This window comes from Apus apus, chromosome 5, assembly GCF_020740795.1.
Source record: "Apus apus isolate bApuApu2 chromosome 5, bApuApu2.pri.cur, whole genome shotgun sequence".
Classification (NCBI taxonomy): domain Eukaryota; kingdom Metazoa; phylum Chordata; class Aves; order Apodiformes; family Apodidae; genus Apus; species Apus apus.
Genome location: NC_067286.1, coordinates 10,350,572 through 10,364,660, shown reverse-complemented (window position 1 = coordinate 10,364,660; position 14,089 = coordinate 10,350,572). Strand labels below are relative to the sequence as shown.

Below are 14,089 nucleotides of genomic sequence, written 5' to 3'. Positions count from 1 at the left end.
CTTTTGTGGCTTCTTTATAGTTTTTCCTTGTATTTCTAAATCAGTTATGAAGTGTGGACACCAGGCCTGGGCTCAGTGTCCTATCAACATTCTCATCACTGTGAAATTACTTCTCAGCCTTTACTTGAACTTCTTTTTATCCCTTTCTCTCTCTCTCTTATACACACATAAAAGCATTGGCCTTAAGAACTGCAAAAGTACCTTGTAATGAGGCTGTTACCATTAGTGACCCACTACCCCCTTTTCTGAGTTGCTACTCCCCCCCAAAAAAAACCCAACACGTTCTTGTTCCTAAATAGGTTACTTTGCATTTGATTCTATCAAAATATTTTTTTAATTCAGATAATCCTGTAGCAGTTGCTCTACCTTAGAAACAAACAATTTATTGTGAACTCAGAAAACATAATACAAGTTTTATAACCTCCTGAGGTAGCTGATCAAATGTAAACAGCTTCCTGGCTCCTTGCAAAGAAAGCAAGGATAAATCTGGTTGTGTTAATAAACAGATTACTTACACTTCTGATATAGACACAGAGCTTTTGAACTTTCTGAAATGTCTGCTGAGTAAGAATTACCTGAGTAAACTGCCAGTAAAGCTTCATTCTCTTGGCTTTGGCATAATTGCATTCAATAAGCCTGGGCCTGCTGTTCACATCCACCAGGCATCTGTTGTCATCATCGTCGATAGTGGGACTCAGAACACCCACATGGAGCTGCTGATTGCTTGTGTAATAAACATTCTGCAACAGGAAGCACAAACAAGATTTGTGGCCTCTAGACAGAAGCAGCACTTCTACCAAAAAGCTAATGGCAAAGATAAATATGCTGAACAGCAGTAGGCTTACCCCAGAGTGGCTTTTAAATTATTTCCTTTTGTGCAAGAGGAAACACAGCATTCGAAAAGTTGCTCTAAATTAACAATTTATTGTTAATGATTACCAACAAGTAAATGTTGGTTAACTACTTAACAGAAAACATGCAAATCAAACTGAGTGTTGTCTCATTGTTTGCCTTTTTACTTATTTCCTCCAGTCATGCACCATCAAAGAGCAAGATGAACGTCCTCTAGCAGCAAGTGGGGCTGGTGTCAGTATTGCCATCAATTCTGATTAGACTTTTCATCTGAGGATAATCCCTAATTGGAGTGGTAGGAAATTGAACAGCAGCTCAGCATGAAAGATCTCAATCTTTCATACAACAGATAGGAAGATAAATGAACGTTTTCTACAAATGTGAAAAAACAAATTTGAGGTAGCTAACTAGAATGCAGTATATACAATCAAAAGTTACTAGCAGTTGGTGACAGATGCATGGCAGGAGAGAGAACAGAATGGCCATGTTTCAGGCTATTTGTTCTCATTTTATTTTGTATATGTCAATACACACAGACACAAGAGACTGGAAAAAGGGACCAGATGTTGGCTGCTCTGGATTTGTAGCAAAGAAGTGCTCTCATAGGCCTCAGTGATTACAGTTATCACCAAAGGCATGAGACTACTGCATTACATAAATTCTTTCCACTCTGTTTGACTACAAGCAGATATGTGGGAGGTTTCTCTAGAAGAAAGAAAAAGAGGAGGAAGGAAGGTGAGCTTTCCAGTCAATAATGTGTCCTCTTGAAGATAACATGTTACATATGAGCTCAGAGAGGTTAACACAGGACTGTGCTAGGATCATTTGCTAATCACAAATAGAATTTATTTTGCTAAAATTGGAGCTTTTTATTGAGAGGGCAATAAGAAAGATTAAATGGCAACATCATGCTTTAGCTGCTTTATCCAGTAAGGATAGGAATAAGGCTGTGACCACTCTAGTGGCATCAGAGTCATAACTGACGAGCTGGACAGGAGCACCAAATTAATGTCCCCACCATCATACTGGAGATTATGCTGTATTTGGGAATCTTTTCTGTCCCCAGAGGTTGATGGTACTATCTCCTGCTATCTGTTAATTGTTGATGCTGTAGCTTGGTTTAAATGTGCATATTCTTATTTGGGAAAACTCTGATAAAATGTGAATTGCAAATAGGAGAGCAAGCAGAGAAACAGCACAAACCAGGACTGAGAAGAAATTTGGGAGCTTCATGTGAAAAAAACCCCACCTTTGAATGCTGAAACCAGTCAATGCAGGGATTAAATATAGATCAAAACAATGGTGATATTTCTGTGCATAACGACACCCTCTGTTTACCCTCCTGGAATGCTTGTGGAGGCAGATCCACAGCACATGTAAACTGATACAGCTGCATAAAACTTAATGAAGTTGTAGTTAAAGGTTTACACTAATCAAAGGTTTGACCCTCTTCTAAGTTTCATTCTTTTCACCCCACAGCAATGACAACAGATACCTTGAGCTGGCTGAGCCAAGGCGAGTTTAGGTTTTAACAGTCTGAATAGAGAGAAGTTAAATAGTTCAGTCACACCTTCCAGGAGAAGAGAAGGGTAAATGAAAGAACCTAGCAGAGCACATTTCCAAAATGGTTATTACTGAGTGAACTAAACTAAGAACTGTGGAAGGACTAAGAAAACCACACCCCAACAGTCTCCATCTGTAAGTTGGATAATTAACATTTCTGCAAGCAAAAGCAATGCTTTTGAAGAGCTACAAACATTCAGAATGCCCTTTCTAGACAGACTAACAGCACCTATTATAGAGATACATTTAAGAATGTAGCCAGATGCTTTTTATGGGAGAGAGACTGTGACAGACACAGAGCAAGGCACTCAGATCAAGTTCATCTTTAAAGGGGATTGTTAGGACACACTGGCTCTAAAGATTGTTGCAGATTATTTGCCTGTTACATACAATTACTACTGGAAAAATGAGAGGAAAAATTTCAGTTGTGTTTTTTACTAATAGGAAGTGATTTGTTAATTCATTTTTTTGCAGCATATTGCCACCACAGAAACCATGGTTATTTTCTTAAAGATACACAATCAGTCACTGAAAACAAAAGAGCAGGCTTGGCTGTAGTGCTGAGAAGTCCACACTGTAGCTCAGGGTTGCCTGTGCAAAAAAATGTGGTATAGCTGCAACCCCTCAGGGCTGAGCTGTTTTTATTAGCTCAGTCTCCTTGGCCTCTCACAGGGAATAATTTCATCTTTCCAGACAAAGGAGGCCCAATTTATAGTGCAAGTCCACCAGCTTCTCTTGATACCAAATCAGCAATGGTTCAGTCTGAGCATCTTTCTGGGCACAAGCAGAATGATGGCTCTGGCTGGGGGAATTACTCTATAATTCTGTTTGTTGGCAAAACTGTACAGAAATAGAACAATCAAATGCAATTATGCTCAATAGAGATAATTAGCAGGTTGTTGCTTATCTTTAGAGAGCTCACCCTACCTCCTAATATCACTTCATTTTTCATCATGAACCAGTTTAGAAAGAAGAGGTGTGAAATCTTGAATTCTCACCTATTATTGGGAATGGCACTTGTCCTGGTTTGTGAAAGCACTTTTCAGAGGAATGTAAAAGTAAGGCCAAACCAAACCAGACTGTGGTGCAGCAACAGTCAGTCCTTCTAGCTGGGCCCTGTTGCTTTGTTTATCCAGTGATATGGATGCAATGTAATGATGCTACATATTAATTATTGTAACTATTTTAGTATCCTATTCAGTAAAATATAATAATAAATATAATATTAAGTAATAATAACATTTCAGAATTGAAAACATTGCACAACCTGGTAATTTGACTACTGTGTTTCTCTAATGGAGGGATCATATCAAAAGCACACAGCCTCTACAAGTTCTACTTGAGCAGCATGCCAGTGAGCAGCAAGTGGATGGTGTTACACTTGGCCACAAAAGTTTTCTTAAAACCTGTGGGCACTCCTGCAACCCAAGAATGAGACAATGCCTGCACTGGGAGAGCATAACAGTACCTGTGTCAGGATGAAGGGAGGACATCCATTTGGTAAAACAGAATTAACTATTGACACTGCTGATTAAACTTGAAGTGCTCTTCTAGTCTGAACCATAAAGCTACTGAACATGAAATCATGGAAAAAACCCTCCCTTTAAATATTGCTTTCACATTCTATCTCCCTGTTTCTATTTGCTTATTTTTGCCTTTCTTTTCCTTTCCTTTTTCTTTAAACATGGTACACCTTTCTGGACTTGGCAGTAGTAGATTAACCAGCTGAGTTATATGAACTGAGTATCATCTCATAATGTACTTCTTAGGTATGCACATATATGAATATTAATTGATCATATTTTAAATTGACCTGCAAGTAAAATACAATCTTACAGATGAAAAAGATGCTCAGGCTTTACAATCTTATGTGTAGGTCTATAAAAACCAATTTGTACTTGTAATTTAAATCAGTTGTTAAATAGATAGAGATGCCCACAGCAGTATTTCTTCAAGTGGATGCTTTTAACAAGCATCAACAAGAGCACTGGCTGTTTTGCAGTCCATTCAGCAAAAAATGGGCAACAGAGGCACTTTTGTTTAAACCCCTTCAGAACATACAGGCAAAACAGATTTTACCAGCACACCTGTTCCTACAATATTGCAGCATCACCATCAAATAACGCAACAAAGCAGAAATTTTGCATTAATTTAGGGAAGTAATTTTTGAACCATCACTCCAGTTATTTTTTTTGGAATTCCAAAGGACTGCATACAGACTATTAGGTCTGGGGTATTAAGTTGAGGGTAACTTCACTGAGAACATGGAACTGTCATTTCTGCTAGGATGGCAAATGTCACAGCAGTCCTTGCTCAAGACACTGGAGACTCAGTAGCCAAACATTTGCTTATTTCCACTGATGACAAGACACATGCTGTATGTTCACTTTCAGCTGTCATTTAAAGTTCCTTTGCACTTTTACTGAAGATGCAGCCTCAGCAAAACACAACCACCCATTATAACATCACCATCACATACACACTCCCGAAAGAGCTACTAAAATTCCACAAAAAAAAATCTTGCTTGTTTGTTGGTACCAAAACACAAGTTAAAAAAACCCAACTCGTATTCTGTAACAAAATAAGCCTCCCTACATCTCATGAGTCTGTTCTAGCCCACAGCACTTTACCATCTACTTCATTCACCACAACAGTATGGGCTTGCAGCTATGTCTCCTGGGCAACTGGAAGGGAGCACCTTTGTTCAGGAAATCAGTTAGGTTCAACCAAAGGCCCTTAACTTCTCAAAAAGGACAAGGATTCAGCATTACTGTCAGTTAGAAACTGTGAAAACATAGGCATGATTTGTGATCTGCAAGGGGTCAGAGTCAACATGGGGCCTTAGCCTTAGGCACTTCCTCTCCTCCTTCAACCACACTCCCACCAGGTGCTTTTCAAGGGTGAATAAGCACTGTTCACACACTGGCAGGCTGGCTCTGGAGGCTGCTACTCGCCCTCACTACGGGTCCAACTACACACAGCGTCCTCAAGAAACTTCCTCTGGAAGCCTGGGGCTTGCAGCACATTGAAGTGATGCAAAAGAAGTTGTTCAAAACAAAACTTGGTGGTATTAATCTGAAGTTTTGCAGCAAGCAAATTATTAAAGTAATAAAAGCTTCCTACCTGGGTTTGAAGAAAAGCCTATCAGTAGCCTTCAAAGCTTGACACAGGTCCCTGCCACAAGGTTTATTACAGTCTCAGTTGTTTTCTCAAAGAACAACTTAACTAAGCACCTTCAAAACTATCTTCCTCTGGACTGTTAAAGCTCGGAGAAACTGCTGAGAAACTGCCTGCAAATATCCTTGTGCCTGTAAAATGGCATCTTCCAACTAAAGGGCGAATAATTCTGTAGTTTTCTTGACTTTCTTTTCCTGTAAGTGTTCTAAGGCCACTGCTTCGTTTGCTGCACCTAATAATCTGATTATTCGCATTAAGGCAAAATCTAACACAAGCAAACTGAGATAGGTATCACAGTAATAAAACTAAAAATGGTTCCCAAAATTTTCATAAGGTGCAAGAGTGAGATTTAGAATCATAGAATGGTTTGGGTTGGAAAGGACCTTAAAGATCATCTAGTTCAAACCCCCCTGCATGGGCAGGGGCACCTCCCACTAGAGTAGGTTGCTCAGAGCCCCATCCAACCTGGCCTTGAACACTTCCAGGGAGAGAACATCCACAGCTTCCCTGGGCAGCCTGTGCCAGTGTGTCATCATCCTCATTGTGAAGAATTTCTTATAGAAGAACTTCTTCCTAATGTGTAATCTAAACCTACCCTCTTCCATTTTAAAGACATTGCCCCCTTGTCCCATCTCTCCACCATGCCCATGTAAAAAGTCCCTCTCCAGCTTTCCTGTACTGGAAGGCCACTATGAGGTCTCCTTAAAGAGACAACTAAAACTGGAACCACAAATGAATGGTAGTTGAGAGCTGCATAGCTTAGGATTTTTAATGTCTTCATAATGACTAGGAATTAGCAGAGAAAATTTGGTATCCTAAATATTTTTCCCCATCTGCGTTTCAGGTGAACTAATTTGCTGTACATTACTTTTTCAGTTTAATATTGTAAGTGTAACTTTTTTTCCTGAAGATTTGCTTGAATATCAGGAAAATTTACAGTACAATACTTCAATGAAAACAAAAGCTGTATACATTACTGTTGCTCAGACAAACTCCAGAATAAAGGAGAAGCAGCTTCACCCTTTATTTGCTGTTTGACCAAGCCATGGCCTTGCTCATTTTTGGGAATGCAGGCACCCTCTCCCCCACCCCCAACACCACTCTTGATGCAATCTCACAAGGCAAAGCAGCATGGAATAGAAAAAACAGAGCTCACACTTGGAGTCAGTCTCCCCTAAATCTCAATTGATACATTCAGAACAAAGGGTCCTTTTGCCCTTATATTCGACCTGTCTCCTCTTAAGAGAAATTCTGCTTTCAGCTTTAATCTTGAAATACCACTTGCATAGCCAGCCATCTAACTGGCAAAGGGTTCATCCTCAGCTAAGATAGTGCTCACTGGGGAAAATGTGCAGAGCACATGCAAGTGCTGGAGGCATAAAGGGGCCATAGCAAAATAAAGCAGATCTGAGTAAGAATGCTCAAAATAGGAAAAAAAAGGTTGTGACTTATGAAGGTTTAGAGCCAAGATAATGAATGCTGAATCTAGCATATACATCTAGCAGGTATTTCTTCCCTGATGTTAGAGCTCATCTGACAAGATGTGGCTACCTCTCCTTCCACAGAGGGAATCATGCTCAGCACAATGTGCTGAAGTTGTTTCACACTGGCAGGAAGGCTCAGCCTAGCCAGAGAGAGCAGACCAAAAGCTTGGGACACACTACAGATCAGCCAGCTAGTGAGGGCCTGGCAAGCTGAAAAGTGTTGCAGTTCTTTCTAGAAAATCACCAACTAGATTGCTGTGGCAGGTTTCCTGCAGGGCTAGAATGGTAATTTTGGTGGGGTACTCACATCCTATGTGCTGTGCTGCAGCATTGCAGTAGAGGGCACAACCTAAATCTGCCATGAGAGCAATGAAGGCCCAGGTGATTCAGCCAACTTTTTTTCCCTGGTGAAAATATTTCACACTCCTACATGAAACAAAATCTGCCCAGAAGCCCATGATGCTATAGAGCACATGGGAAAGAACAAGAGCTCTGCTTACTTAAGACACAAATACACGGCTTCATCCTCACAATGATGTGATCAAGCATTTCTGTTAATCAGAAGTTTGCCCTAGAAGCTCAAATTGGGATTCCTGTTGCAATTACCACTGAAATCCCACTGAGTTTTCCTCATCTGCACATTCCACAGAATTTCCCTTTTGCTCACATCTCAAAAAAAAAAAAAAAAAAAAAAAATCAAACAATTTTGCTGAGGTACTGAAAGCACAACCCAAGAATTCTGTGACAGTATCTCACAGCATTCCCTTCTCCTCTCTACAGCAATCTCCTGCTCCTCATGTTCTACTTGTAGACTCTAGCTCTTGAAAGTCAAGGCTTATAAGGCTGCACAGTACTTAACAGAATGACTTCTCTGTCATTATTGGGATGCCTATAACTCCAACAACATAACAAAGAATGCAGTGCCAGGGATGAATCAGGTAGTTTACCACTTCTCAGAAGAAAAAAAATTATAGTTTTTCCTAGTGGTATAACATTCTGAATGTTTGTTAAAATAAACTGTGTTATTTCTACTATTCTTACCTTTTTCTAAACTGCATTTGACAAAAATTTGTCTCTGCAATTAATAAGTCAAGTTATGCAAATGAAAAGCAAGTGCCACACCTTCTTAATTAAGGTAACTGTGTTAATGTGTTGATCTCAAGGGTCTGGGGGTTCTTTTTGTTTTACACAGTGAGCAATAACTATGGATACAGAGGTCCTTAATTCCTCTTTGCTTCCACAACTGCTGTGAACTTTTGGCATTTTGTGAAGTTCCCAGAACAAAAGTACATGTACCACATGTACAACTTTTGAGAAGAATACGCCAACTAGCTTTCCTGGCTCCACTGAAAGCAATCACAGATCTGTTCCTAATTTAAGATGGGACATCTCATCCATTCTTCTTAGGATTGTGCATGCATTTGATATAAGGTTTCCAGAGGTACTACATTGACACCAGTATGTGCAAGCAAGTATAAAAGAAATCATCTAAAAATTAGTTATGGGTGCTGAAGACATTAAAATACAAACATTAAAATGGGAAAGTGAGACATTATGTACAGAAAAGATAAGTAAAAAGGCAGCTAATTTCAACCTAAGCTGGTTAGTGAAAGTCTGATTATCTTTTTTGTTTGTTTGTTTAGGCTACCAGCAGGGACATACTTATTTTTAGGAAAACAGAACACCTGCAAGAGTTCGTCAAAGTGAAGCTTATAAGGTAACCTTCTTGCAGGCACAACTGAGAGAAGAACAAACTGAAATGCAAAACCAACTGCTCCTAATGTCTTAAAAAGTCTCAAAAAACATAATAGCTTTGTAGTGTGTGCTTCAACATACAAGGGAGTAAATCCCACAATGAGAAGAACAGGGCTTGATTTACTCACAGCAAACCTAAAGTCTGACATGATTCCACTAAAATCAAATGAACTGTCAGGATCCAAGAGTCCTTCCCTCTCTCTTCCTTTGCATGTGATAAAGTTTATAGATTATATATAACAAGCAGCATCAATGCACTGACCTAAAATAAAACATATGCTGATTTTACTCTACAAAGGCTGCAGTGAACATCATGTTGTTGTTCACAACAGTACATTAATGGCAGATGAGTTAGTTTGAATACTGATGATGCAGACATAACTGATAGCCACCAAAGAGAACGAAGAGCAGAGAGCCCCCGAACCATTTTTTGTTGGCAATTTCTGTCACTGACAGTTAAGCTATTTTAATAAAAGGTCAGAGTGCCACTTACATTTCACTACAAGTTTGTGCTAACTGCTTTAAGAGATGAAGGCCTTTGGCATGGTTACTCAGTGGGTAGAGGTGAGAGGTGCAGACTAGTGCAGCTCTCAGTCCCACGGAGAGAGAACAAAGGAAAGTTGTTAAAGAAATTTACCAACTATTTTTAAAACTATAAGGTTCTCTACCTTACAAAAACTTTCTTTAAAGACATACATTGTTCTTCTACTGTAAGCAATCAGTGTTATTTCTGTACATTCTGAATGGAATAGAAAATTCAAAGTACTACCTGTGACTGCCACTTAGTTGACATATTAGTAGATTTAAGAGTAAAGAGGATGGTTAATTTTTTTACTTTGGTCTTCCACATATGGCAGGCTAAATGCTTCCACCTGCTTACCTCTAAGTGCAATAACTTTTATCACCTTGAACCATAGTTCCTAGAATTGTATCAGCTTTGATGACTTCAGCAGTTACTGTCTTCTTGTGATGGATAGTCATGTGACACAAATATGCACCTTATTCCCAATTCATATCCAAATTGGCTTTAATTTGTAGACATTAGTTCTTGAAACACTGCTAATTTAAAGTATCTAGTATCCCATTCTTCCTTTTGGGGAAAATAGTTTTACTCTGCAAATACAACTAGGTTTAGATTGAACTCAACCTTTGCTAAGCTCTAGCTTGATTGCTGATTTCAAATAAGTTATCTGACTGTCACAGCTCTTTTCTTGACTTGAAAAGCAATGCAGATTTTTTTTTTCAGCTACTGATAAATAATCAAGATTTTATATGAACTAATCACTTCTGATATTCTCTCTGCTTCCAGATTGGACAAATGATGGTTAATGAACATGAGAAAAACCTCTCGTTCACAGAAAGCATGGATACAACAATTCCATAAACATTTCCACAAAAAACCCTACACTCTGCAAATGGTGAACAATACTGGAGAGAAACGAAGCTGAAACTGACCTGCTGATCAGAATTTGAATGAATGCTGTGAAAGTTAATATGGCTTGTGTAATTATGGAGGGAGTTAAATATGCTTTCATGGGGACCGAATTTGCTCCATGAATTCTAAATGAGCCACTGGATAATTTCAGTTAATGGAATGACATAATAAAATTATCAGTAAAACTGAAGAAATGATAACATGAATCTTCTATATATGGTCTTAACTGCCTCTCTAACAGTTATTCACATACTGTCAAGAATTTGAGAACCAAAAATCTGACCTTCATAACTTAAACTTGAAGTAACAAATGATACAGTGTAACATCAATCAAAAGAATGTTTGACAACCATCCAACAATTACTACAACATCAATTCCCATGTGCTATATATATGTCCCAAGAACTATGTTGGTTTTATGCTGAATTTATATTGTAAGCAACATTTACTTTTAAGATGTGCTGGCTGAAATGCCGATTTGCAATGAGAAGAGACATCTTTCAAACATGGATAACTCTAGTAATTGCTACATAATAGGCAACTCTGATCTATTTCAAATTAATGCACTTACAAAATGTGAAATACTCAAATAGTGTTAGATTATGAGACACTGCAGGTATCCAACACAGCTGTTTTATGTCTCCAAAAACATTATTTATAACCATTTTCACAACTTAGCAAAGGGAAGCTCTGTAATTTTTTTTTATTGTACTACATATTTTAGACATAAAAATTAACTGAGCTATGGAAACTTTGACACCTCTTCCACCTTGCAGAGAATGACTGTTAACAGAAAATGAGATGTTGATTTCACCTTAAAAAAATATTTCAGCTGAACATTGAAGTAGCATATGGAATATCAGAATACTGTATTTGGCCTTGGGATAGCCACTTCATATGTTTTTGTGAGGAGAAAAAAAATACATGGACACTAGTGAAGTACCACTGAAATAACTGAGATACACCTAAGTAAGACCAGTCACATCACGTTCAAGGCCAGAAACAGCTACTGCTTCCATGAGTGGACAGAAAGCATGGCTTCCAGCAGCATAGCAGTTGACAACAATGCTGTAGTACAAGCCAAGACCTAAGAGTTGTTCCATCCAGACACCAAGAGCACCACGCAGCACAGCACCACTGTGCTGTCCCAAGACCTGCACTTCTCTGCTGAAGAGATCATGAGGTGTTTAGCCTTGGTAGCAACATGGCTGATGACCTCAAGCCAGTGGATTATCACTTGACTGATGCTGAGCTACAAGCCATATTCCTTTCTGAAGATACTTGGTCCCTCTGCACAGTCCTTTATGACTTTCAGCAGGTCTGGTACCCACAGTGAGGAACACCACTTATCACTCCATACTAGTAGTGCTCATTTTTACAGTACTGGAGTGAGAACTGAGTGGACCAACTTCAGGCTCCTAGATCAGTGTATTAGCCAACCATTGCAAAAGTCAGCAGCAGCTTCAAAAACACAACAGCAGCATTAATTTTGGGTGTTACCTCCAACACCCTTTGGCACCAGCTCTCTGGGTGTACATAATAGACTACTGTAAGTCTTTACCCCTGAGCTGAGCCAAATCATAGAATCATTTTGGTTGGAAAAAACCTTCAAGATCATAAAGTCCAACCATGAACCATAACAGAAAAGGCAGTGTTACCTCAGGCTTAGTGTCCAAGATGAAAAGCACAGAATCTGAATAAAAAATCTAGTGCCATGTTTATCATCTAGAAGCTCATCAATATCCCACCTTCGTATTATCTGATATTTTGATACTTTAACTTGCTGAAATCCTTTTCGGTAAAACTATCCATACAAAAAAATTACATACTCTAACACAAGAAAAAAATATGCCTGAAAAATGTATGTGCATTTTTATTTCGTAGAGAACAGTTTTGAACTATTGTATAATATTCAGGCTAACAACTCTAGTATCTTGTAAATTAAAACACTACATGAGAGCTTGAAATGCTCTGGTAATTTTAAATTCTTAGGCACTGCACTTGCTTACAACAGTTTGTCTCAAATACATTTTCAAGGCACTTTTTTTACTACAGATACTCTGGGCAGAGTGCCATAAAAATGTGAACTAGGGAGCAAAGTTGTTACCATCACCATAACAAGCTCAGTAACCATGATTTGAATCTTGTAAGATGCAAAGTAATCAAAAGAAGACATTAACTCTCAATAGCCTGAAAAGCAACTCCTTTGCTATTTCACCCTCTTTTCCTGCATCAGCCTCACCTACTTAATAAAAAACTGAATAATTAGTTTCCAGTCTAAATATCAAGCTAGCAGGTATGTCCCTTTCCTACAGACAGATCAACAGTGGACAAGTAAACCAAGGAAGATTATAATGATGCTCAAGTGGGACTTAGTCATAGAGAAAGGCAAAAATATTCAAGATGAAGAGGATAACCCAAGGGCTGAGAACAAATAGAAGAATTAAAGAAATGCAGAAAACATGCAAGATAATCCTAACATGATACACAAACCATAAAATGGAAATACTTCATCAATTGTTTAAAATATTTAAGAAATTTCTGTAGTGTACAGTGATAGCAACTAACCAGTTTTTCTAAAAAACACCCCCAAAACCCCAAACTGAAACAAACTGAAAGCACCCCAGGTCTGTGAGCTGTAGGGTACAACAGAGGAGAACAGAGGTGTTAATTTATTAATCCTATTATTTCTGTGCATGAGCATTCTTTGTGGTCCCCAGTGTACTTCTCTGTGCACTCCACAAGTTTGCTTACTACTACTTTTTGCTGATCTGATGGGTTATTATCTTCTGCAGTGATGTGAAGAAAGCAACATTTATCAAGTGTAGGTAAATTACATCAGAATTTTTGCCAGTTGACATTTCTATTATCATTGTGGAAATCCTTACAAGCAAAATCTTTCTAACTGAACATCTTTGATATCACTTTCTGAGTACCCTTCTGATCAGCATTTGCAATCTTTCCTCCTATTAAAGGTCATCTTATGCTTCCTCTATCTTTTCAGCACATCTTGTAATGTATGTAAAATAGCACCAGTATCTCTACTGTTAAACATTAAATAGTACAGCTATCTGAAAAGAACTCTTAGCTACTCTCTGAATTAAGCATTTCCCTTTTATATTAAAAAAATGGATGATGGAGCAGATACAGTACATTATAGACAACTGCTTTAATTCCTGTTATATTTTGTGGTTAGAGGTTTCATTTGCCTTTTCAAACACATCATTTGTGGCACTGGCCAAGTTACCTTTGATTCTTTTGCTGCATCTGCTGGCATAAAACAGTCATTCTGCACTCACAAAATTCTTATCTATTAGCCAGTCTTAATTTAAAAAGACCTTTGTTTTCTTAGAGCCTTCTTGGCTCCAAGTTTTAAAGTCATTCAAGTTCTTAATTTTCTTTCCTCTGGTCCTAAATATTCCCAGTACTCAAAAGAATTTAATTACTTTTTGAGTTCTTGCTTTTTAACTTCAGCTCAGGTCCTGGAACCAGAATGTCAAGATTACTGCTTTAGTCAGATCACTGGTTTCAGCATACAGTAGTATTTTCCTGTTTCATTACTCATGCTCACCTTCAGCAGTGATCTTGTACACCAAGCAAGAATATAAATTTCAAATGATATTTCTAAATCTTTTAATCCTAGGCCATCCTATAAAAAAATGTATCTGAAACAAAGCCATTTCTCCAAGAGTACATAAATGCTGTATGCTACCAAGTGAGAAAAATCAATGTTACTCTTAGGAAAAAAATTACTCCGTTTCAGCTATTTCATTTCACTATGGTTGGAGTTTCAATTCCAAGCAATCAGTTGTCTCAGTTCCCA

The 14,089-nt window shown here is 38.3% G+C and overlaps 1 protein-coding gene and 1 long non-coding RNA gene across 6 annotated transcripts in view; one reads left to right on the top strand and one right to left on the bottom strand.

Annotated features, from left to right (window-relative positions):
• Positions 1-10,420, top strand: part of LOC127385739 (uncharacterized) — a 227,912-nt gene extending 217,492 nt beyond the window's left edge. The window contains exons 3-4 of the long non-coding RNA XR_007889733.1: positions 8,720-8,793; positions 10,141-10,420. This is a non-coding gene — a long non-coding RNA (uncharacterized LOC127385739). The remainder of the gene's footprint in view (positions 1-8,719; positions 8,794-10,140) is intronic.
• GALNT18 (polypeptide N-acetylgalactosaminyltransferase 18) overlaps positions 1-14,089 on the bottom strand; it is a 225,616-nt gene that overhangs the window by 17,945 nt on the left and 193,582 nt on the right. For 4 of the 5 annotated variants that reach the window (XM_051621793.1, XM_051621794.1, XM_051621792.1 and 1 more), the window contains one exon: positions 576-740. The exons of the other annotated variant lie outside the window; for it this stretch is intronic. In XM_051621793.1, coding sequence (XP_051477753.1) covers positions 576-740 — 165 coding nt within the window. The remainder of the gene's footprint in view (positions 1-575; positions 741-14,089) is intronic. 5 annotated transcript variants of the gene reach the window in all.